The sequence below is a fragment of the Panthera uncia genome, assembly GCF_023721935.1.
Source record: "Panthera uncia isolate 11264 chromosome C1 unlocalized genomic scaffold, Puncia_PCG_1.0 HiC_scaffold_3, whole genome shotgun sequence".
Taxonomy (NCBI): domain Eukaryota; kingdom Metazoa; phylum Chordata; class Mammalia; order Carnivora; family Felidae; genus Panthera; species Panthera uncia.
The window spans coordinates 109051263-109075276 of NW_026057584.1; the positions used below are offsets into that span (position 1 = coordinate 109051263).

General features: G+C 38.6%; 1 protein-coding gene across 2 annotated transcripts in view; it reads left to right on the forward strand.

Annotated features, from left to right (window-relative positions):
* UGGT1 (UDP-glucose glycoprotein glucosyltransferase 1) overlaps positions 1 to 21234 on the forward strand; it is a 110195-nt gene extending 88961 nt beyond the window's left edge. For both annotated transcript variants that reach the window (XM_049615805.1, XM_049615806.1), the window contains 6 exons: positions 885 to 1067; positions 2130 to 2290; positions 3521 to 3635; positions 13856 to 13972; positions 14456 to 14621; positions 16808 to 21234. In XM_049615805.1, the coding sequence (XP_049471762.1) occupies positions 885 to 1067; positions 2130 to 2290; positions 3521 to 3635; positions 13856 to 13972; positions 14456 to 14621; positions 16808 to 16833 (768 nt within the window). In that variant the 3' untranslated portion in view covers positions 16834 to 21234. The remainder of the gene's footprint in view (positions 1 to 884; positions 1068 to 2129; positions 2291 to 3520; positions 3636 to 13855; positions 13973 to 14455; positions 14622 to 16807) is intronic.
* Positions 21235 to 24014: the final 2780 nt, after the last annotated feature.

Consider the following 24014-nt stretch of genomic DNA (forward strand, 5'->3'; position numbering starts at 1 on the left):
TGGGAGGAAGGGAGAGGGAGAGAATCTTAAGCAGGCTCTACGGTCAGTGCGGAGCCCAACGTGGGGCTCAGTCCCGCAACCCTGGGATCCGTGAGCTGACGCACAACCAACTGAACCACCCAGGTGCCCCTGAATCTTTTGTTTTGATGAAATAATGTTGTCTTCCTCGGAGCATATATATTCTAATTTAATTAGAAAGCATAGTGCTGGTTTCCAGTGGGGAGGATTATTCATTGTCTCATGGACAACAGTGATCTCTGGAAGTGTTGTTTCATCTGTGCACCATGAAAAACAGACTTGGGAAGTTTTCTGCTTTATTTATTAGTTAGTATTTGTCATCTAAATTTGTTTGTATCTTGTATCTTGTTTGTATCTTTTGTTGTTGTGGTTCTATAGATGTTACTAAAAAACTTTTATTTTATTCAGTAATTCACTTCTGGTCCCCTGAAGGTACTTGTATTTAGGATCTAAAAACTTAAAAACAAATTTGTTCAGAATATTTGGATCTGCCGTGTCATTCCCTGGGTTAGGCCCAGGTCTGAGAAAGCCTTTGAGTCAAGCTCAAAAAATGTTTTACTGTAAATTAATAAGTTTATTTCCATAAAACACACACACACACACACACACACACAAACCTAAAAGCCTTCATTGAAAGATTTGTCATTTCACGTGATAATTAGAAGTCCTAAAGAAATGGGGGGTTTGACAAGTTTATATGTATTCTTTTAGTCACCGGTGAGTCACGGTCAGATTTCTGTATTCAACTGCCGTTATGGTAAATATGTTTTACTTGTGCTGTCATCATGGTGGCTGACTTCCATTAGAGAGCCGATTTTCTTCATCTGAGTAAATGGTTGTCTGTTGTTCCCTATGTGCCAAAATAGGAGTTCATACCTTATATGGCAAATGAGTACAACTTCCAGTATGAGCTTGTTCAATACAAATGGCCCCGGTGGCTTCATCAGCAGACTGAGAAACAGCGCATCATTTGGGGTTACAAGATCCTCTTCTTGGACGTGCTGTTCCCACTGGTTGTTGACAAATTCCTGTTTGTGGATGCTGATCAGGTAAGCTTTTAGAAGCCAGGTTTAAACAGTTTGTATTAAAGCCGTTAGACTTCCTTCTCCTTTTTAAATGATTTTACTTTTCTGGTTACAGAAAAATACATGCCTCTGTGACATTATTTAAAATATATGAAAAGGTACACCCAGGTGTGATCACTTTTACAGTTTGCATTTGAGGTATCTCCTTTTAATCTTTTTTTCTATGCCTCTATACATCATACATGCAGTCTTGTGTCTTAATTCATTTAACACACAGACTAAAAACTGGAAGATTGAGGTTTAACAGTGCTTGCTATCGTCTCCAATTATTTACCCAAAAGCTAGGAGTTATCGGCATGGGTAAGACAGAGGAAGTTCTACCAGATAGATGCCTAGCTTTGATAGTTTGTAGCTCTTCAGATACTCTTCCTCCTGTCAAGATTTGACTTAAAACGAACACACTGTGATTTTAGAGCATACACACTCAAAAAGTGTTAATATAGTTCTCCTTTACAATCTTCCCCTTTTCCCTGAGCCGGCTGAAACCTGAGATGATCATTTGAATGGAAGTGATAGAATGTGTGCAAAGGTCATGCGGCCAGAAACTTCATCCACCTTTTTGGGATTCCCTGCCTCCTTCAGCTCACTGTGTCACAACCAGCTTGACCTGAAGCATGTTTTCTGGGTTCTCATATAAACACACTTACCTTTGTTGAGCACTTGGTCTGTGTCAGTTATCATTCCGCATGTGTTCATATGTTAATTCATGTAATCCTGTGAGGTCTCCATTTTACAGATGGGGAAACTCCATCACAGAAGCTAAGCAGTATAAATTTGTTTTACTGCCACCTTTTCGAATACTTAGAATACTGTGTGCCAACCACTATGCAAAGTGTCTTACATGTTAGCGAAGGCAGCCCACTAATCAGTGAAGGAATCTGGGCTTAGCCTGAGTCTACTGCTGGAGCCTGTGCCGGTAACCTCAGAGCTGCCCTCTGTAATGTCTCAGTGAGACAATCTGTGTTTTAAGGAAACTGCTGTCTGCATGGCTGTTTAACAAATGACTTGTGATTTTTTTTTCTCCAGATTGTCCGAACAGATCTGAAAGAGTTAAGAGATTTCAATTTGGATGGTGCTCCTTATGGCTATACTCCCTTTTGTGATAGCCGAAAAGAAATGGATGGATACAGGTTCTGGAAATCAGGGTACTGGGCCAGTCATTTGGCTGGGCGAAAGTATCATATCAGGTACTGAAAAAGGAGTACTCTCCAAAGCTGTTGGATTTTCTTTTCTCAAAAAATTAATTTTACATATTTGAAATTATGAATAGGTAATATGTTATTAATGTGGCTCAAAAATAAAAATTATGAAAAATATACTGTGAAAAGGTCTCCCAATTCTGTCTGTTTTCTACCCAGTTCCTACTCCTATAACAGATAACATCATCTATTAATTTACTGCAGTATGTCCTTCCAGAGTTTCTTGATTCTTTTTTTTTTTTTTAATTTTTTTTTTTAATGTTTGTTTATTTTGAGAGAAAGAGTGCATAAGTAGGGGAGATGCAGAGATAGAGGGAGAGAGAGAATCCCAGGCAGGCTCGAACTCACGAACCATGAGGTCATGACCTGAGCTGAAATCAAGAGTCAGATGTTCAACCAACTGAGCCACCCAGATGCCCGTAGAGTTTCTTGATTCTTACATCCTTTTTTTTTTTTTTACACAAAATATACCATCATATTTTTCAGTTTTTGCCCTTTTTTTTTTTTTTTTACTATAGTAGATCTTCTATCAATGTGTTGAGAGACCTTCTTTCTTAACATCTGCATTTTATTGCAGTATATGTAGGTTATTTGTGGTCTTTTGCTGTGACATACAGTGTTGCAGTGAATAAATACATCATTTGGTATATTTCAAATATATCTGTAGGACAAATTCCTAGAAGTAGAACTCCTAGGTCAGACTGTGTACCATTGCATTATCTGTTCTTGGCAGAATGTGGTTTGGAAGATCTGGAAGGTCTGGGATGTGTAGGAAGCAGCATTTACAGAGAATAAAAGTTGGGGTTTGGGGATTTCTTTATCATTAGTTATGTCCTTGGTCCAGAAGATCCATAACAGTGTGGATGTTTTTTTTTCCCAGCAACATCTAAAACATTATCAGGCTATTTTTGGCTGATGGTCAGCTTTTATTATCTAATCTGCTGACGTTTGGTAGAAGTTTTCTATTGTCAGAGACTTAAGGCAGCTAAATAAGGAAGGCAATTAAGAAAGAGTGACAAAGTGAGCTTATGGCAGAGTATGTGTTTTGCAATAATTTCCTGCCATCTTTGAAGAAGCACATGCTGACCCTGAGCTCCACTGGAGGCCACAGCTTACCTTTTCACAGAGAGGGCAGAATGTTTACCTGGTGACCATTATTCAGTGGGGTTATTCTTTGTCATAATCCATGGTTATAACAAGTAGTTCTTCTCTATCCAGTGCACTATATGTCGTGGATCTAAAGAAGTTTAGGAAAATAGCTGCTGGTGACAGACTCAGGGGACAGTACCAAGGTCTGAGTCAGGATCCTAACAGCCTTTCAAATCTTGATCAAGTAAGTGGCTATTTTTTTGGTTAACACTTGCAGTGATGGGTATGCAATATTATGTCAGAAATTGAATTTATTATTTTCCTCTCAGTTTTCTCCTCTGTTGGAACAATGTTTTGTTTCTTCATGGACAGGACTGTGTGTGTGTGTGTGTGTGTGTGTGTGTGTGTGTGTGTGAGACATTTTTGTCCTCAACAGAATGCATAGGAGTGAAAAAATGTCGTAGGCCTAATGATGTTGGTTTGGAAGGGAGATGGAAAGGAGGATGCTGCCTCCTCAAACCATTACCATGTTGTTTAATTTTGCACCTAGGATAACCTGATAAATGTGTTTTCCTGCTTGCTAGGGGAAATTTGTTTCTCTTTAGAGACTAACTAGCAAGGATTCACAGTGTATAGTTTCACAATTTCCCTCTTTTCTGTTGGAAACCATGGTGTTTTTTTAAGAAGTTTATCTGAATCGATTTTTTAATGCTCAACATTTTTCAGAAGTAAGCTTTTAGTTTGTTGTGGATACCTACTTTCACATATTTTGTTTTGCTAAAGTCTGCATTAAACATTTTAAAACTTTCATTATGATATTTAGCACCCATAAAAGAAAACATACAAAACAAAACTATACCAATATATACATATTCACATGCACCAGTGAATTACCACAGACCTAATGCCCATATATGACCATCCAGTTCAACAAGTAGAACATTACTAAAATCCTGCAGCTACCATTCTTAATAAAAGTATCCAGCATCCTGACCTTTGTGGTAATCACCCCATGCTTTTCTCTATAGAATTACTACTTTAACGTGTATCCTTAATACTGTGGTTTAGTGTTGCCTGTTTTGTTTTTTTTTTCTCCCTACCTCAGTTGTATCTTAAAAGATAAACTCTTTTAAGTCTGATTTCTTTTGCTCAACATTATGTTTGTGTGATCCATCCCTGTTGGTGTGTGTAGAGGTACTACGTTTTGTTTATTCTACATTTGGGTTGTTTTCCATTTTTGTCTTCCGTGGATAATGCTGCTGTGATCATTCATGCACCTGTGTTGCTGCACATGTACACATATTTCAGTTGTGTGTTCAGCTACATGTGTATTTGCTGGGTTACCATATTTGTATATTTATCTTTACTAGATGATCCCAGACAGTTTTCCAAAGTAGTTCTAACTTATATACCCATCAGCTGTGTAAGGATTCCTGGTGCTCCATGTTTTGACCAAAACTTATTGTCAGTCTGTTAATTTGGTACATGTGAACTGCCATCCCTTGTGGCTTTCATTTGGAGAGTTTATCACATTTATATCTAATATAAAATTATTAGTGAAGTAGGATTAACATCTGCCATTTTAATTCCCTTGTTTCTCCTATATATTTTTGACTTACTTTCTCAGTGGTTGTCCTGATGATTATCATTAACACTTATTTATGACAGTTTAATTTGGGTTAATAATAACTTAATAGTATACAAAAACTTTGTTCCTATGGAGATGTGGTTCCCCCCCTCCCCTGCCTACTTTCATTATCATACAGTTTGCATGTTTATACATTTTATGCCTGTCAACACAGATTTATAATTATTACTGTTTGTAATTATTTTTAAACCAGGGGCAGGGGGAAGGAGCTCTAAACCAGAAATACATTGATACTATCTTTTATATTTACCTACTTACCTTTACTGCTTTTTATTTCTTCATGTGGATTTGAGTTACTGTCTAGTACCCTTTCATTTCAGCCAGAGGACTCACTTTAGTATTTCTGATAGAATGGCTCTGGAGCTACAAACTTCTTAGGTAATATGTAAATTTCTCCTTCATTTTTTTCATGAATAGTTTTGCTTGGATATAAAATTCTTGCTTGACAGTTTTTTTTCTTCTCATATTTTTCTTTGACTATATTGTCTCACAGCCTTTTAGCTTCCATGTTTTGTGATGAGAAATTAGCTGTTAATCTTGAGAATCCCTTATCTGACGAGTCGCCATCTCTAGTCTTTCGGGAGTTTGATTATGATGTTGGGTCTCTTGAGTTTATCCTACTTAGAGTCCATTGAGCTTCTTGAATGTATAGACTAATGTTTTTCACCAAATTTGAGAAGTTCTATTTCTTTAAGTATTATTTCTGCCTCTTTTCTATCCCCTTGGGACCCCCATTGTGTGCGTTAGTATATTTGATGGTTTCCTACCGTTCTCTGAGGCTCTGTTTATTTTTCTTCATTGTTCTTTCTGCTCCTGGATAATCTCAAGACTGGATAATCTCAACTGATTTATCTTCACTTGACCTGATTATTTTTTCTGCTGCTAAAACCTGTGGTTGAACCTATCTAGTGAATTTTCATTTATTTAAGCTATTGTGTTTTCAACAGATTTTTCTGTTTGGTTCTTTTGTATAATTTGGTTAATTTGTATAATTAATAATTTTATTAATCGTCTCTAATTTTTTGGAACATCATTCACATACTTGCCTTTAGTTCTGTTAGACATGATTTCCTTTGTTCCTATTCGAACATATTTAAGATACCTGATATAAATTCCTTGTGTCTAGGCCTCCACAAGTATAGTTTCTATTGATTGCTTTTTTGTCCTATATATGGATTTTGTATATTTGGTATTTTGCATCTCCCATTTTCATTGAAAACTGAACATTTCAAGTAATGTAGTGTGGCAACTCTGGAAATCCTTTTTCCCCCCTTCCCAGGGTTCGTTGCTGGTGCTTATTGTAGTAGTTGTTTGTTTTTGGACTTCTAAACCAGTTCTGTGAAGTCTGCATATTTGGTATGCCTGCTTAGCTTAGTCGTCAGCTAAAATTGGACAGAGATTTCTTAAGTGTTCAAAACCACAAAGATTTCCAGTCTTTGCCAGAGGCCTCTGGGTGCCTGTTGGGATACATCCTCAACAGTCAGCCAGGCAGTTTACAACTGTACCTTAGTCTGCACTTCTCTGTTGCATAGGGCTTCAAGATCAACAAGAGGTGAGAGTTTATGGCTTTATTAGGGCTTTCTTACTTATGTACGCAACACAGAGCATGCTCAGAGCCTTACACGTACTGTTCTCATGGCCTTTTGTCTTCCCAGGAATCTGTCTTTTCTTTTCACAGCCTTCTGTGGTTATCTCATTCTTCAGTATTTCTTGTTAAGATTTTTGTTTAATGTATTCTTTGCTCCATCTCAGACAGCCTCAGAAAGCTCAACACATTTTTCAAGGGCTGCCAAGGAGAAGCTTTTAGCATGGGGTAAGTTCAAGTGAGATTGAATAGAGACAGGCCTATACAGTACGGTCTTCAAATGATGGCTCTGCTTTTGGAATGAAGTTTGAAAGACCTCCAGCCTTGTTCTCCTTACTCCAGTATGGCAGTGCAGGCTGTTATTTTTTGAGACTAATGGGGAACAGGAGAATGGGAATAGAAGTCCAAATACCTCAAAATTCACTGTTCTTAGCAACATTCAACCATTTTTTGTTGACTTTTAGGTGCTCCTTGGGTTGCTGCAAGCCTTTGGTTAATTTTCAGAGTTCTGAAAAAAGTTGATTCAATTTTTATCACTTTTTTGGTTGCTTTTATCAAAAGGCAGACTTTCAGAGCTCCTTACTCTGCCATTTTTGTTGGCGTTGCTCCTCATTGTGGTCTTATTTTGCATTTCCATAATTTAATGAAGTTGAGTACCATTTTGTGTATTTATGGTCATTTAGATATTCTCTTGTGATATGCTTATTTAAATACAGTAAAACCTTGGTTTTCAAGCATAATTCGTTCCAGAAACATGCTTGTAATGCAAAACACTCATATATCAAAGCAAATTTCAAGAACCATTGACTTAGTTGTAATCATGTGACATTCAGCATTGCATATTACTCGTATTGCAAGACATTGCTTGTTTATCAGGTTAAAATTCATTAGAAATGTTTGCTCTTCTTACAGAACACTCGCAGAACAAGTTACTCACAATCCAAGGTTTTACTGTGTTTAGATTATTTGAAATTTTTCTTCTTGATTTATGGGCATTCTTTATGTGTACTAATAGTGTAACCTTTGTTGTATATGTTGCAAAATTTTCTACTTGAACTCTCTTAATGGTATCTTTTGTTTTCAGGCTGGTCAGTATTTTCTTCTATGGTTAATGCTTTTTGACCCCTATTAAGGTCACAAAGACATTTTTAAAATATGAGCTTTATTTTTTTCGCATTCAAATCTATATTCCAGTAGAAATTTGTTTTATATATGGTGTGAGATAGAGTTCAACTTTCACTTTTTTGTGCATATACAGTTACATCAGTTTGTTGTTGTTCTTGTTTAATGGAATGCACTGCTCTGCAATGCCATCTTTGCCAGATATGAGGTACTCATGTATGCGTGGATCTGTTTCTGGGTCTTCTAGTTTTTGACTCACCTGTTTGTCTATCTTAACATCCTACACAAATCTCAAATACTCTAGTTCTATATATAATAAGTCGTGATATCCAGTAAGTCAAATCCTCCCACCTCATTCTTCAAGAGTGTCTTAGAGTACTTTTTTGTCCTTTATTTTCTCATATACATTTTAGAATGAGCTTGTCAAGTTTAGGAGGAAAAACACATTTACTAGGATTTTATTTTTTATTTATGTCTTAAAAAAATTTTGTGTATTGTGATATTTTGACATTTTTTTAAATGTTTATATTTGAGAGAGAGAGAGAGAGAGAGAGAGAGACAGTGTGAGTGGGGGAGGGACAGAGAGAGAGGGAGACACAGAATCCGAAGCAGGCTCCAGGCTCTGAGCTGTCAGTGTCAGCACAGAGCCCGACACAGGGCTCGAACTCATGAACTGTGCGAGATCATGACCTGAGCTAAAGTCAGACGCTCAACTGACTGAGCCACCCAAGTGCCCCTAGGATTTTATATTTGGGTTGTGTTTAATTTCTCATTGTTTTCCTCATAGAGATCTTAGATCTTATACATCTCTGTTAAGAGTTATTTTAAAAAATTTTTGTTTCCATTTGTTGCTGGTATCTAGAATTGCAGTTGATTTTTGTTCATTGTTGTATTCGGCTACCCTACTAATCTGTATATACTTTTGTATTTTCTGTATATGTAAGCATATAATTTACAAATAATGGCAATTTTACTTTTTCTTTTCTAATTGCACAATTTTTTTTTTTTTTTTTTTTTTTTTTTTGCTTTTGCTGTTTACTGGGACTTCCTAATGTTGAACAGAAATGTTGATAGTGGACATTCTTGACTCAAAAGCAAAGTTTTCAGCATTTCACCACTAAGTATGATGTTTATTGTAGATATTTTTTAGATATTGTAGATATTTCCTCTTATTCAGATTAAGGAAGTTCCTTTTATTCCTAGTTTCCTACTTTATTTTTTATTTTATTTTTCATTTGGGGCCTGGCCTGGCCCTCCCTGCATGTCCTACTTTGCCCTGCCAACCACTTGGTGGCTCCACAGCCCTGAGACCCCGCCTCTCCTTATGTGCCCCATGCTTCAGGCCCCAGGCCACACCACCAGAAGTCTAGTTTGCTACATAAAAAAAATCACTTGTGTTAAATTTTTTTATGTTTTTAATATCTGCTGAGATGATAGTATTTTCTCTTTTATTCCGTAAGTGTAGTTTAATTATATACCTAAATAAAATTTCTGAATTATATAATCCAGCTTGGTCATGATTTATTATTCTTTTTTATATATTTCTGGATTTTTTGTGCTTACTATTTATTTAAGAATTTTGTATTTATGTTTTTGTGTGACATAATAGCTTGTAATATCTCTGTCAGATTTTGATGTTGAGGCTATATTGGCTTACTAAAATGAGTTGGGTTTTGTTTTTTTCTTTTTTCATTTACCAGTAATGGTTTGTGTAAGATTGACCTTATTTCTTTCTTAAATGTTTGGTAGAATTCACTAGTGAAGCCTAATAGAAATTTCTTTGTGTTTAAATTATGACTTCAGTTTCTTTAAGAGTTATGGGACTGTAGGGGTGCCTGGGTAGCTCAGTTGGTTGAGTGTCTGACTTTGGCTCAGGTCATGATCTCATAGCTCGTGAATTCGAGCCCCATGTCAGGCTCTGTGCTGACAGCTCAGAGCCTGGAGCCTGCTTCAGATTCTGTGTCTCCCTCTCTCTCTGCCCCAACCCACTCTCATTCTGTCTCTGTCTCTCTCAAAAATAAATAAACATTTAAAAAAAAAAAAAAAAGAGTTATGGGACTGTTGACATTTTCTATTACTACTTTAATCAATGTTTTTGTTAAGGTGTCGCTAAATTTACTAACATAACATCATGAAGTTGTTTATACTACCCTCTCATTTTTAAAAAAATTTTTTTAATGTTTATTTTTGAGAGAGAGATAGACACAGAGCATGAGTGGGAGTGGGGGGGGCGGTGGCAGAGAGAGAGGGAGACACAGAATCTGAAGCAGGCTCCAGGCTCTGAGCTGTTGGCACAGAGCCTGACGTGGGACTTGAACTCACCGACTGCGAGATCATGACCTGAGCCACCCAGGTGCCCCGTACTACCCTCTCATTTTTTAAAATTGAGATGTAGGGGCTCCTGAGTGGCTCAGTCAGTTGAGCATCCAACTTAGGGTCAGGGCATGATTTCACAGTTTGTGAGCTCAAGCCCCACATTGGACTCCCCATATTGGACTGATAGCTCAGAGCCTGGAGCTTGCTTTGGATTCTGTGTCTGCCTCTCCCCCACTCATGCTCTGTTCTCTCTCAAAAATAAATTAACATTAAAAAATACTTAAAAAGTAAAATTGAGATATAATTTATATAGCGCAACATGTTCAGATTGTAAGTGCACTGTTTTGGAAAATGCTTTCATCACTTCAGTTAAAGTCTGCTGGATCTATATTGATGTCTTCTCTCTCTCTCTCTTTCTCTATCTTTTATAATTTTCTGACATTGTTTACTGTGCTTTCTCTTTTTTGCCTTTATCACCTCACTGGGAATTAAAGAAACATCTTTTAGGGGCACCTGGGTGGCTTAGTCAGTTGAGTGTCCAGCTCTTGATTTCAGCTCAGATCATGATCTCACAGTTCTTGAGATCAAGCCCCACATTGGGCTCCATGCTGACTGTACAGAGCCTGCTTAGGATTCTCTCTCTGTCTCTTTCTCTGTGTGTCTCTCTCTGTCCCTCTTCTGCTTGCATGCGTGTACTCACTCTTGCTCAAAATGAGTATACATTAAAAAAAAAAAAAGAAACATCTTTTAATGTTTTTCATCCTGTTTCTTTTCTGTTTCATTAATTTGTTCTTTATTGTGCTTACCTTTTACTTTATTTAATTTGTTGATTTTTTTTCCTAGTTTCCTGAGATGTTTAGTTCATAATTTTTAGTCTTTCTAATGTATGCATTTGAAATGATCAGATTCTATCTCAGCAAGACTTTGGCTGCATTGCACATGTTTTATATGTAGCATTTTCCTTGTCATTTGGTACAATGTATTTCTAGTTTCCAGTGTGATGTCTTTGACTCTTAAGTAATGTAGAAGTGACTCCAAATACACAGGGATTTTCTAGTTACATTTTTGCTATTAATTTGTAGCTCAGTGGCTTTATGGTTTGAGGATTTCTTCTGTATGATTTCAGACATTTGAAATTTGTGGAGATTTACTATTAGACCCAAATGTCATCAGTTTTGGTAAACATTTCATTTGGTTTTTTGTATTCTGTAGATATTAGGTATAGTCCATTTGGTCATATTATGTGTTTTTGTCTGTTTTTCTATTAGTTACTGAGGGAATTGTATTAAAATATTTTTCTGTATTGTGATATCTTCATCTCTGGTTTTGTCAAATTTTGCTTTATGTGTTTTGAGACTATACCATTAGGTACCTAAAACTTAGAAGCATATATATCTTACAACTGAATTTTTAATGATTTTTGTTGGGGGAACCTTCACCCAATATTAGTACATCTATGCCAGCTTTCCTTTTGGTTATTGTAAAATGGTATATTGTTTTTATCCTTCTGTTTTCAATTTTTTCTATCCTTATATTTTAGTTCTATTAAAAAATTTTTTTTTAACATTTATTCATTTTTGAGAGACAGAGACAGTGGGGGAGGGGCAGAGAGAGAGGGAGACACAGAATCCAAAGCAGGCTCCAGGCTCTGAGCTGTCAGCACAGAGCCCAATGCAGGGCTCGAACCCACGAACCGTGAGATCATGATCTGAGCTGAAGTTGCACGCTTAACCAACTAAGCCACCCACGCACCCCAGTTCCATTTCTTATAAATAGGCTTATATCTGTTGGTTTTTACATTTTGTATAAGTCATTTAATTTGAACATTTAGTCCATTTATAGTTAACGTAATCACCAGTAAGACTGGCTTTTCTAGTGTTTCTGCTTATTTTATGTGTTCTGTTTCTTTTTTCTCCTTAGTTTCCTTCAGATGGAGAGTTTTTTATAATTCCATCTTCCCTCTACTAGCTTGAACTCTACACTTTTTTTTAAAGATTTTTAAATTTTTAAGTAATCTCAACACCCAGTGTGGGGCTCAAACTCACAACCCAAAGAACAGGAGTCACATGCTCCACTGATTGAGCCAACCAGGAGCCCCTTGAACTATATACTTTTTTGCAGTTCTTTTAATGATTATCCTAGAGGTTACAGTATTATGCACTCCTGACTTTGCAAAGGCTAATGCTAGTTGGTATATTTGCACCTACCACACAGTGCAAAAACATTAGAACAGTGCTTTTCAAACTTCAGCATACATAAAAGATTCACCTGGAGAACTTATTGAAGCGTTAATTCCTGGGTCCCACTCGCATGGGCCAGTTCAGTAGGTGTATGTATGGTTGGGCCTAAGAGCCCACATTCCTAGCAGACTCCTTGCTGCATCTGCATAACCTCAGGTTGAGTAATACTGGCCTTAGAGTTCACTAACTCCATTTATCCTTATCCCAGCCTGAATGGCTGTTGCTGTGGATTTTAGATATCTCTGTATTTTAAACCCCAGAAATTCTTCTCCTACAATGGGATTGTTATCTATTTAGATATGCTCATGTGGTTACCCTGCAATCTTCTCTGCATTTCTGAGCTTCCATATAGGATTATTTTCCTTCTGCCTAAAGAATATCCTTTAATTTTCCTTAGTGTAAGTTCACTAGTAACAATTTTTTTCAATTTTTGTCATCTACAAGTGTCTTTATCTGTAATATTAGGTATAATTCAGGTAACACAAAATTTATCACTTTAACCATTTTTGAGTGGGCAGTTCAGTGGTGTTAAGTGAATTCACAGTGTTGTGCAGCTGTCCATCTCCAGAAGTTTTTCATCATCCCAGACCAAAACTCTGTACCCATTAAATGGCAACTCCACCTTCCTTCCTCCCTCCAGTCCCTTGACAACCTCTATTCTATTTTCTGTCTGTATGAACTTGCCTATTCTAGGTACTTTTAGAATCATATAATATTTTTCCTTTTTGTGCCTGGCTTATTTTACTTCGTATAATGTTTTCAAGTTTCATCCATGTCATAGCAGCTTTCAGAATTTCCTTCCTGTTAAGCTGAAAGAATTTTCCTGTGTGTGTGTGTGTGTGTGTGTGTGTATACACACACACACCATATTTTGTATATCCATTCATCTGTTGATGGACATTTGGCTTATTTCCATCTTTTGACTATTGTGAATAATGCCTCTGTGAACATTGGTGTAAAAGTATCTGTTTGAGTCCCTGCTTTCTTTTGTGCATATATCCAGAAGTGGAATTTCTGGATCATATTGGTTGTGTCTTAAGATAGTGCAACATTTTATTGTGTCAAACTCAAAAGTTTTCCTGAGAAAAAAGCTTCAAAGCATACAGTTGGCTTGAAAACATGTAAGCTTCATCCACTTGGGATCAAGCCTCAGTTGACAAGGTTGATTTGGAGCATCCTTTATGCAAAGTTGTGAAGTATCAAAACCACACTCTATGCTTAGTTAACTTTCAAGAAGCACTAGTATTTTTTCTTAGAATTGCCCTCATGGAGAGAAGTCTAGGTGTAGGTTATTTTTGAGTTTTAAGCTAAAGTTTTTCAGGTGCTTATCATAGGTAGATGTTTTAGAAGTCCTCTAAACTGTAGTTTTACAAAAAATCACAAATAAGTATTTTAGCTTCTCACAGGTTTTTAGTAGACCCTTTCAGTTCTAAAAAATTGTGATTGGTATGTGATATGTAATGAGCAGCCATTACCGCTAATTTGCTCTGAGTTTATTTCAGTTTCCCTCAGAACTTGAGAGTATTGTGTCTTATTTTCTTTTTACCAAACAGGATTTGCCCAATAACATGATCCATCAGGTGCCAATTAAATCACTCCCTCAAGAATGGCTTTGGTGTGAAACGTGGTGTGATGATGCCTCTAAGAAAAGGGCTAAAACAATAGATTTGGTAAGCTGTCTGTGGTTCTTTTCTACATCTTATTCCAGTGTGATTTATGACTAGATCGTTATTAACACACAGATTCTTCTTTAGTCTTCTCTGTAGTTGTGCAGTTGGGGGACTGTAGCACATCCTGTAGTAATATCCACAGATCTCTGCTGCGTGCAGCAGGCAGCCAGGTTCTCTGGTGTCTGATGGGGCTGTTTCACTACTTACAATCAGTGAAGTTACTACTTGTCCATGGATTATCTCTGTGCCTTGTAATTTTATCAAAGGAACTTTCAGTTCCTGCTTTCCAGTCATTCTCCACAATTTTGTAGAAGCTTTATGTGACCCACTACCACATTGCTTCTGCTGGTCTCTCATTTGGCTCTTCAGTGTTGTTCTTTTTGTTCAGTTGGGACTTAGAATCCAAGAACAGACACATCTTTTAATTCTGTATAATGTGCCCTGTCTTTAGCTTGGTTGAAGCATGTGATTTGGGTTTTACAGTGTAATAATCCAATGACCAAAGAGCCCAAGCTGGAAGCAGCTGTTCGAATTGTCCCAGAGTGGCAGGACTACGACCAAGAGATCAAGCAGCTACAGACCCGGTTCCAGAGGGAGAAAGAGACAGGAATGCTGGACAAGAAGATGACACAGGAGCCACGCTGGGAAGGTAAGTCCAGCGGTCAGCCTTAGGGAAGTACTTATTTGCATTTCTGATTTGTGTTTGTTGCAAAAACAACAGAATAATGAATAAAAGGAATCTCAGCCCTTCCATCCTGACATCAACCAGTGTATATTTTTACTTTCCTTTTTTAGTTGGCCTTCTAAACGTATGTATTAATACAGTTGCTGCCCCCTTTTCTTTTCCCTTATTTTATTTTATCTTTTTGAGAAAAGGTGCATTGAGAATTCTGTTATTTAGGCTCATGAATTTTGTGATATATAAGCTAAGCCTGACATTATTTTGGGGATCTTTTGTCAGATTCCTTGGTTTTTTATTAAATCTGTCCAGGCATTATTAAATGAACATATTTAGGGTCAAGACAAAGTGTATATTGATTTTGAAAAAAAAAGTGTTCTTTCAAAGAAGAATATTGGAGTGGACTTATTTAATTTAGGCTAAGAATAGAAGGGACTAAATCTTCATGTAATATTTTCCCCACTCTTGTGTAAATCTCTAATGGTATACAGTTGACAAAAATCATTAGAATACAATAGTGACCGTTTGTAAACTATTAATAAGCTGAATTCTGGTTTTTTAACATTATTCAGCTCAAAACTAATTCTAAGAAGTCAGTTACAGAACATGGATCTTGAATGATTCACCTAATCATCCCGAAGACTGTACTATGTTGTTAAGTATCATAAAATAATAATAATAATAAAATAAAAATAATAAAAATAATTCAAATTCGCTATTAGCACCTGAAGGATTTCTATCGATACGTGGGTAAATAATGTACAATTCTATTCAAATAAGAGGAAAACACAAATAAATGAAGTTGAGAAAACAGCAGTTACATTAAAGGAATCTGTCATTAATAAATATTCCCTTGAGGGGCACCTGGGTGGCTCAGTTGGTTAAACACCCAACTTAGGCTCAGGTCATGATCTCATGGCTTGTGAGTTCGAGCTCCACGTTGGGCTCTATGCTGACAGCCTGGAGCCTGCTTCAGATTCTGTGTCTCCCTCTCTCTCTGCCCTTCCCCTGCTTGTGCTCTCTCTCTCTCTCTCAAAAATAAACATTAAAAAAATATATATATACACTCCATTGAAAAAATGTGCATATTGATACTGATAATGCTATTTGTTGGGAAGATGATGAGGAAAGTGCTCTGGGTCTACCTTGCCAAAGCTCTGTGTATTAGAACAGTCCTTGTTAAAAAGCAGAAACCATTAACATGTTTATACCCTCAGTAATTCCTTTCTTGGGAATTTACCTTAAAGAAATAAGTTCACATAAGAAAAAAGTAATAAAAATGGAGAAATTTATTATTTATAAACCAAAATTTTTTTAATTATTATTTTTTTTAATGTTTATTTTTGAGAGAGACAGAGAGTGCTAGTGGGGGAGGGACAGAGAGAGAGGAAGACACAGAATCCAAAGCGGCTCCAGGCTCTGAGCTGTCAGCATAGGGCCTGATGAGGGCTCAAACCCATGAAACCTGAGATCATGACCTGAGCCGAGTCAGACACTTAACCGACTGAGCCACCCAGGTGCCCCTAAACCAAAATTATTTTTTTAAGTTTATTGTTTTATTTTGAGAGAGTGTATGCGTGAGCAAGTGGGGGAGCGGCAGAGAGGGAGAGAGAATCCCAAGCAGGCTCCGTGCCATCAGCACAGAGCCCTATGTGAGGCTCGATCCCATGAACCATGAGATCATGACCTGAGCCAAAGTCAAGAGTCAGATGCTTAACTGACTGAACCATCCAGGCTCCCCAGTAAACCAAAATTATTAAAAACAGTTTAAACATCCAAGAATAGAGAGTGGTAAATGAGCTATACTTTTACTTAGGAAAATGTGTTTGTGTGTTATTAAATGAAAAAAGAAGAATCTTGACTAAAAATGTGTATATTTTTACCAGAAGTAAAGATTGTATTTGTGAAACAGTTCTGCTGGAATAGGGATATGCAGGTGGTTTGTGTTTTTAAAAACAAAAAGGTCTTTTTTGTTTTGTTTTTGCTTTCAAAATATAATACACTCCACACCAAAGCTTCTAAAAATTTCAAAATAGAGATAAAATGGAGGTGGGGCCACAGTTAATAGGTTACAGTACCAGAAGAAATATTCAGTCTGTATTTTTGTCACTTGAGGATAAAACCATTCTATTTTCAATTGTTCTCCTTTTCCATAGGACCTCAGAAACGAGAAGAATTATGATCTTCACAGGAGGACAGGAAATTGCACAATTTGAAAAACACTTTTTGTATTAAATGCTAGTTTTTTCTGATCTGTCTTTACAACTGCTGATAAACTGGCTGGGCAGGCGTGCCACACCTTTTGATTCTGAGCATTTGATTTTGACTTCTACACGCCGGTGGGCTCTGGATCTTTGGAGTCAAGGCTCTATTGGATTTGTACCTCAGAGGAAGACAAGTGGCTGATCTTTTGGGACTCTGTAAAGAGCAGTCTTCTAACCAGAAGGGAAAATGGCAGAGGCAACTGGAAGAAAATGAGTCCTGTGGTGCCCACACCAAGAGCACACACATGCTGCATCACCATGGGAAGCCGACCCGCCAGAGCCGCCATGTTCTTCCTTACCTCAGTTTACTGACAGCGGAGCTCAGTCTGCAGCCTGCGCTGTGGTGGCAGAAGCTTTGTCCGAGGTCCACACACCTTGAGGTTTATGCCAGTGCGTCCTGTGTCCTTGTGTTCTCTTCCCCAGCAGTGGGTTCATTGTTAAATGGAAACCCAACCAACAATCATGTGTCTTTGAGATTGGCTCCAGGCAATTAATTTGGAGACAGGATGGGGTGGGTTGGGATGAGGGTAGGAAACCTATCAGGAGTAGGATGACTTTAGGATATTTTGGGGGAGGTGAAGAAGACAGAAATTGGCCATTCCCTTTTATAAACCGTCAGTACCACGTGACTAATTTAAAATGAAAACATTATTCTTCTTCCCCACCCAACCCCAGTAAACTTCTTAGGAAATTGTTTTGTAAATAATTTTTCTATTTGTGAAAGTCTTTGCTTTTTCTTCCCACTTTCTTAAAAAAAAAAAAAAAAAAAAAGTCTGTTATTGATTTCCTCACTGGATACAGCCATAGTGAGCCCCTCTGGTGATCCATCTTGAGGGGCTCCAGTCTCCCTCGGGAAGGTCATCACATCATCCACCTTCTGCTCCTCTGGGTGGGGGGCAGGGGGTTCTTTCTCAGACCCAGGCAAAGTTGGCTTTGACTTTTCTCTACGCAGGACTCCCAAAGGTGAGAAGAGGAGAGATGTTGACTGTAATCCGTGTTCCTCTGTACGTGGTCCTCTGTTCCTTTTAGTTCAGTGCTGTGGGCTGCCTCTGGTTTGCCGAAATTGCCGGCACACCACTCTTCTGACAGCACATAGTTGCATCTTGAAGCAGCATCAGCCCTGCTCTTAGTGTCTTTACTTCAGTGGCCCAGAGTGGCCTTTCTGGAGCGGCCTCTCCTGGTGAGCGGGCAGTGTTGGGAGGCACCCAGAGGGAGTCTTCTGGTGTGTTTTCGGCCTACATGGGCGTGAGGCTCTAGGGGCTTCCCTCTGTCTGCCCAGGCTGCAGGGTACACAAGAGCACTCTTGTGGACTGTGCCTCCTTCCATTGCAAACCATTTTTGTCCCTAATATTTTGCCTGCTTTTTACAAATGTGAGGAGGGGCTGCAAATGATAGCTGAATCCTCACTCTTCTAAGCCAGGGAACATAGGTTTTCAGTCTTTTTTAGAAATCAAAGTCTTATGGCAAATATCAAGTAATTTATTTTTTTCTATAGTCACATAAGCAAAAGTTAGCATAGGAGTCTCTCAGTCAGTCAGAAGGAGCTTTTATAATTCCATTAAAAGTTGGGAAGAAGGGAGCTCAAATTTTTAGATAAATGGATCCAAGACTGAAAAGGTCCCTCAGAGTCATTGCTGTTGACAGAGGCTGTAGCTTGAGTCCCCCCCGCCCCCCCCCCCCCCCTGCCGCTCACTGGTCAGAGCAGCTGAAGGGATAGAATCAATGAGAACAAAAAACATTTGTTTAGCCTCATCTTGGATCGAAGAAAAGCTGTCAGAGAGCCTTCTGCCACCACCACTTCAGTCCACCCGTGAACAGAACTGTGTACTTTCTGAGTTGATTTTCTGGGAGATTGAGTGGGAAATACTAAAGTCACTGGGGTGTGCTTTTTAAATGCTGGTTCCCTTGGGACATGGAACATGCCACCTTTCTCCATGTCTTTCCACCAGGTCTCTTATGCATATTCCATGTGAGGAACGTACAGTGTGAAATTTGTTCTCCGTGTAGTGTGTGTCCTCACTGCTCTTGTCTGTCACCACCCTAAGCACAAGTCTTACCAGTAGTTGTTTCTAAGTGTGTAAGACCTCGTTTGCTTTTGAAGTGGTGTAGGGCCTTCCTTCCTTCTCTTGGTTCATGTGGCAACAGTATCTTTCAGGATGAACCTCTAATGTCCTAGGAAATGATAATACCACTAAAATTTGGTCTTGGTCAGCTTTGTCCATTGACTCTACTGTGCGAAAGCAAATTGTGACCCAAAAGATACAGATTTTTTTCCCAAGAAGCAAGAATTGATGGCACTGAAATGCTCAAGGTTCTGGAAACTGTTCACAGTGCATTGTTTTTAACCATCATTTTTATGGAACGGGATTTGTTGTCTCTCATCATGCCATAATGGGAAATTTTCTTTATGAATCAGGGCCAGTGTGATGTGAAATAATGTGACATGTCCGAATGACATGCAACATGTGAGTTTTTATGTTCTATGAACAGTGGCATTTGAGACCAAACCCCATTCACACAGCCTGCTGCTGGAGCTGAGGAGGCATGCCTATGTGTGTTTTACAATTGAACTCAGTACTGACCACACCGAGAATGATGACACATTAGTTTCCCATAAGGATGATAAGGTGTAGAATCTCAAGATGTGGTGTTTCTAACGGAAACATGCAGATGTTTGCCTACCTACTATGTGTATATGCCTCGAGGTAGGCCCTTGTTTCGTGAACTCAGCTAGTGGGAGAGCAAAGATTTTACATATGTTTCAGAAATCGTTTCCAGGAACGGAGCTTAATGAACTCTGCTCTCCTCCAGTCCTCATGCTGTGAACCATGTGGAGGCTGTGCTTGAAGGAACAACTTCTGTCTGGTTGCAGGACGTGGTGCCTGAACGAAGGTCCGGAAGCTGGCGGTGTGAGTGGGGTTTTCAGAAGGGACGGGCCCAGCTAATAGGAAGGAAATTCCATTGTCCTTTAGCTGGGAATCATACTTGACTGCCACTGTAATTTGGAACAAGTCAGACACCACCCTCCTAGGATTCAGTAAAATTCCTCTTACCCTACATCTCCCCTGTGAGTAAACTCGGGTACTTGAAAGTAGCCCTTTTCTAAAATTGCCATGAATGAGTCACAAGGGAATTTCTAGTGTGTTTTTCTGATTCCAATGTTAATGCTATGGCATCAGATTTCATGGAGATGGAAATGTTCTGCTAAATCACCTGGTAAACTGGTAGATCATTTGGTAAATGGAAAGTTTTTCTTGGCAACAACAAATGGAAGGTGCATTGTGCACAAAGTAATTTAAGTATATATTCAACTGTTGTATAATTTTAATTTTTTAAGTATTTGATTTTATGGGGACATTTTTGTGGGATGATTAGAGTTAAATATAGCTGTCATGTGTCTAGTTTGGTGGGATAACATTTTTTACTTAAATTCATGTTTTCCCTGTCTTGATGTAGTGGGGGAAGATCTCAATCACAACTTTGGTAATTGCCTGATTGAATTCAAGCAAATTTGACTTCATTAACTCAGGTTGTAATTAATATTTCAGACTATCTGGAGGATACCAATTTCTCTTTCATTTGCTATTTGATCTCTTGATCTAATTCAGAAATGACACTTGTGGGTAGTAGTGAGTCAGTGCACTAAGTAGATGGTCTCTCCCCTTCAGGGTGCCATTGAGTGCTGACAGTTTATAAAACGAAACCACAAAATCAGCTTCAAGCAGCGGCATGCTCCCCAAAAGTAGCACATTAAGCTTAAACTCCCTGATACTGATTTTGCAAGCAAGAGGCTGTCTCCTGAATCTTAAATTACCTAGCAACATAGAGGCCAAATGTGGAAGATTTAAGAAGAAACAAGTTGGGGTATGAGCTAAGGCCTTCATCCCACCTGTAATTTATGCATTGCCTTACTCGTCATTATTTAGATGTCCAGAGAAGTGGGCATAATTCCTCGTCAGAGTAAAAGTAGCAAAATTCAAGGCAAATGATTTGGGAAAAAGATTATCAAGTACCATGTTTTCCAACCAGTTATCCTTGATGATAATGAGGTAAACATAGAAAAAATGAAAAATACTAGAATTTTTAAAGGAAAGTATGTATTTCGAAAACCTTCTTTATAACTATTCTGTTTTACTGTAATCCTGCTCGTTAAATGCAACATAGGTGCAGGTGCTGCCCCTTGCTTGGGAACAAGTACCGGGGCCCTAGGTGTCTGCAGAGCCCTCTGCACCCGAAGTGAGTGGAGAATGAATTTCCTGGTACTGTAATGAAAATAAGGTCTGCTCAACACAATAAACTTTTACTTGTCTTCTTTAAAACTGTCTGGTTGGTCATTCGGCTTTTATGTTTAGGAAGGACATATCATTAGAGCTCAAAATCCCACCGTTTCATCTGACAGAAGAAGCAAGCCTGCAGGAAGGAGAGCTTTATCTGCACATTTGCTCTGGTGATGGAGCTGGGTCCAGCTCCACCAATTCTCACAATAGCACCCGTGCCTCTTGAAGGTTGCCAGCCTTGGAGAACTGCCACAGGCAGGATCTTGTAGGCAAGCTGCCCCAGGGGAGCTCACCATAATGGGCAGGGTGGCAGAGTTTGAACATTTTGCAGATTCTCTAAACTATTCTGGGGCCAGACTTGAAGATATGGTTCCTGACATTCAGATGCTCATTGGATACTGCCAGCCAGTGTATGGAGTGCTCCTGCTGAGGTGGAGGTCAGGGAGGGGGACTTGGTGGCTGTGAGAAGGCAGCAGAGGGCCCCTCAGGTGGAAGAGAGGAGGGATTTCTTTGGTAGTCAGGAAAAGCTTCTACAAGGAGATGATGCTTAAAATGATGTCTGAGGAATTATCCAGGTAGGGTGTGGGAGGTGGGGATAGAGGGAGGAGCAGGAGCTAGTTTGTCTCATTTAGGGAGCTGCAAGTGAACCTAGAGTCCATAGTCAGGAGAGAAATTCTGAGGCAGGGATCTGAGTTTGATCCCAGGGCCACAAGAAAGCCTGAGTGGTTTTTAACTGGGTACTGACAGGAAGTTGGCTTTTTCTTGTAATAAACTTTACTGGTAAATAGCACATCTAGGCCCAAGTACACAAACATACATCTTGGTAGGTTTTCAAGGTGAACAGACTTAACCATCATCAAGATAAGTAAAAAGAAAATTGGATTTTTTTAAAGTTTATTTAGTTTTGAGAGAGGGAGCTAGAGCGTGTGTGAGCTGGGGAAAGGCAGAGAGAGAATCCAAGGCAGGCTCTGCACAGGGGCTTGAGCTCATGAACTGTGAGATCATGACCTGAGCTGAAATCAAATGCGATGCTCAACCGACTGAGCCACCCAGGGGCCCCAAGGAGGTTGAATTTTATTTTAAACAACATTTAAACATCTGGCTTCCTGTAATGGCCAGAGTGTCTTGTATCAGACTAACTCTCCTACCAATAATTATATACATTTTATATACGTTTTTGAAATGCACTGTAAATTTTGAAATGCACTGTAAAGTGAGGAAAGTGACCAGAGACAAGCAAAACTGGAGGGGACTCATCCACTGAAAGAAGAGTAACACACTGGACAAGATCACATTTAAGTGACGGTTCCTCATGTAGCCCCACAGGGAATACAACAAAAAGTGGCAATCTCACAAGGTTGAGGAGCCAACTCAGAATTCAGGGTTGTTGGAGCAGCTTGGAAATTGAAAGGGAAATTCCAGAAAGAGGAAAACACAGAGACTTGAGTTCACCTGTCATACTCCCCTCCAATTCTTGGTTGACTCCTCCTAAATTATGCATGAGTTGGGTAGGATTCCAGAGAGCCCAACAGAAAGCAACTGGAAGTCTGGAGAAGGTCAGCAGAGATTTCAGCAGATGTCTGGTGCTGGGGAGGGAAAGTTTGGAATTTATGACCCACCAGGTTAGAGAGACATAGTAAATTTTGGGGGCTTTCATTGAAAACCTGGAAAGCCATGCTTTAGAATGAGAACCACATCTGAGAACACTGGTTGAGGCCCTAGGACTAAGGGCAAAACTAAAACAGACCCACTCTACTAAAGCCTAAAATTGAGCCTTCAAAAAAAAATCAAGGCGATCTGCTAGTAACTTGACTGCCTACTAAACAAAACTCAACAATTCAGTCTCCACACTGTATCACCCAGAATGTCCAGTATACCATTACAAATCAGGAGCCATCAGAAGAAATGTATGACACACAACCAAGAAAAAATCAAACAAATCCCCCAATAAGCAAGATGTTGAAATTACTGAATAAGAATTTTAAAATAATTATAAATACCTTAAAGGATCTATAGAAAAGGACAGACACAAAGATGAAGATGTGGAGAATTTTACAAGAGACATAAAATTTTTAAAAGTCTCATGGATGGGCTTACAATATTAAACACTGCAAAAGAAAGGATCAGTGAATGTGAAGACAGGCTAATAGATATTATCCAAGTTGAATAGCAAAGAGGGAAAAAAAAAAAACATAGATAAATGAACAGAGATGTAACAACTTGTGAGGCAATAGTGAAAATATAAAATATGCTAAGTGGAACCCTAGAGGAAAAAGAAAATATTTGGAGGAAAAGAAACAAGCAAAATGTTTCGGAGAAATATTAGCTAAAAATTTTCAAAATGTGATTAAAATATCAATATCCAAAAACCTCAGTGACCCTCTGTAATAGTTTTTAAAAAAATTCTAAAACCAGTTTTGAGGCCCTGGCTAGAGACCAGTGAATTATCTTGAGCATCCAATTAAGTTCATACCATCAACCACTTTACTGGTTGGATATGCACATTCTGGGCCACTGTACACCAACCCTAATCGCCCAAAACCATATACCAGACAGCTAGCGGCAGCTCCCAAGCCCCAGAGCCCACTGGAATTGTTCAAATTAGCTAGTCCTAATCTTTTTTACCCTTCCTTGCCCATTCATTCCTGAGGAAACCATTATAAAAATTCTTTCCCACTGTTCCTATCTTGCCTTTTTCTTCAAGACCAACTCTAGTGTTTCCCCTGAGTGATCCTGCATGGTGTGAACTGTGAGCATCACAGAACTCTGACACTCTTCGGGTTTCTAACCATATGTCACCCCACCACCCAAAAGCAGGATAA